Source organism: Platichthys flesus, chromosome 16 (genome assembly GCF_949316205.1).
Source record: "Platichthys flesus chromosome 16, fPlaFle2.1, whole genome shotgun sequence".
NCBI classification, from domain to species: domain Eukaryota; kingdom Metazoa; phylum Chordata; class Actinopteri; order Pleuronectiformes; family Pleuronectidae; genus Platichthys; species Platichthys flesus.
In genome coordinates this window covers 708,471-710,438 of record NC_084960.1, presented here as the reverse complement: position 1 = coordinate 710,438, position 1,968 = coordinate 708,471, and the positions used below count along the sequence as shown (strand labels likewise).

General features: G+C 45.5%; 1 protein-coding gene across 1 annotated transcript in view; it reads left to right on the top strand.

Moving 5' to 3' along the window:
• The window catches only part of LOC133971083 (calpain-15-like), a 6,227-nt gene extending 4,808 nt beyond the window's left edge, over positions 1-1,419 (top strand). Inside the window, exons 10-11 of the mRNA XM_062408293.1 lie at positions 62-240; positions 437-1,419. Of these exons, the coding sequence (XP_062264277.1) occupies positions 62-240; positions 437-614 (357 nt within the window). The 3' untranslated portion in view covers positions 615-1,419. The remainder of the gene's footprint in view (positions 1-61; positions 241-436) is intronic.
• The last annotated feature ends 549 nt before the right edge of the window (positions 1,420-1,968 follow it).

Genomic DNA, 1,968 nt, shown 5'->3' with positions numbered 1-1,968 from the left:
AATCGTATTCAGTTCAACTAAACAACTGATGTGTGTGTGTGTGTCTGTGTGTTTGTGTCAGGGTCGGGAGGGGATGACCTGTTTCTACCTGACCCACGGGTGGGCGGGGCTCATCGTCATGGTGGAGAACAGACACCCCCGACATCACCTGCACGTGTCTTGTGACTGCAGCGACAGCTTCAACGTGGTGTCGACCCGCAGCAGCCTCCAGACCCTGGACAGCATCCCTCCCCTGCACAGGTCACTGCTTCTCCGTGTCAGCCCGTCCACTGACAGCAGGGGGCGCCGTGCTCTGTAAATAAAGATGGACGACATGTGCCAAACGTAGACGTTAAAGATGTTTCTGATCAGTTTGGTTTGAATCAGTTATTTGATGATATAGAAGCAGCTGAGACGTGATGATTGACAGCTGACACTGTGTCTCTGTGTCTCTCAGGCAGGTGCTGGTGGTTTTGTCTCAGCTGGAGGGAAACGCTGGATTCTCCATCACACACAGACTGGCTCATCGTAAAGCCATCCAGGCGTCTCTGGGGAACTGGAGTCCTTCGAAGGCGATTCACAGTCCAGCTCTGAGCCCAGAGACAGCAGGTCTGCACCAGCCTCGCCCACTCTGACCAGTGAACTCCTCCACTTCAGAGCTCAGCCTCTGAAGAGGACGTCTGCTTGCCTCATTTGACTCTTTGATGGAAAACAGGAGTAAGTTTATTCCAACAAAGAGATCATCACGTGTAGTGAGTAGAAAGACTTCAGTCACATGTGGTTTCACTCCCAGTCTGAGCTGCTCTGAGGCAGAAGAACTCAATGAAACACTGGAATCCTCCTTTAGAGGAGACACATGCTGATCATTTTAAATGATCTTCTGTCAAATGTTCAGAAAACATCGCGTTCCTCAGACTGTCCATCGCTGCAGCTCCTCTTTCAGCCTCTGTCTCAAACACTTGGTTTCAGGAGCTTCAGAACTTTTACTTTTAAACTATAGGAAAGAAAAAAACATCACATGTTTCCTTCAAGTGAGAAATGAGATGATTTATGTTCTGTCTGAGAGCGACTCCGCCTCAAGCTCCGCCTCCAGCTCCTGTGTGCTCCACTAACAGAAGCTGCTGGTCCCAGTGACATGAAGATTGTTTACAACATGTCGGACACTTGACTGAAGTTTAGTTTGGAGATGCAGCACAGACCCACTGTGCGACTGCATTCGCACTTTACGAACTTTAAACTCTGCTGGATTCTTCTGGTTTTATTGAAGAGACTTTCAAACTTGCACAATGGGCACAAACATTTTATTTTCATGAAAACAATACAATCATCATGTTTTCAGAGGGAAGATGGAAAAACTATGCAAATGTTTGAAAGTTGTCTTGATGTTTCGTCAATTAAAATATGTGCAGCTATTTAATAGAATTTATGTTGCTATCCTTAATATCCTTAATAAAGCAATTTTCAAAACAAACAAAACAAATATTCTATTAAAAAAATTTAAAAAAATGTACCTGTAGTATCATAATGTATTTTTTTTATCTTTTTCAAAATAAAAGCAGAGCTTCCATTGGCTGATGACGAGTTTTACGTCACGGATTCAAAGCTAAACATGTGTTAGCCTCACAGCTGCTAGCTGATGCTAATCTGCCAGCCACCGAGCAGTCTTTCTATTTGAATGTTTTTCCACAGGACAAGTATCTCTCAGACCTGGAGAAGCTCTTCTGTCAAGTGGACGAGAAGAGGAAGGTTAGTGACTCTTCCCCGATCATCAGGGCGAGTTAAGGTCAGAGGAGTCCGGAGAGAGAGTTTGTCGTGACAGAAGTGAGAGATCCCAGACGTCCTGTGTGGGAAGATCAGCTGTGAGTGGATGAGGGAGTAGGTCATCAGGTACAACCAGGAACACATCGAGGAGCATCTGCAGGTTACACAACTACATTTACTACGGCTACACAAGAACCAGCTCCGTCCACACTAACACACCTGAAAACA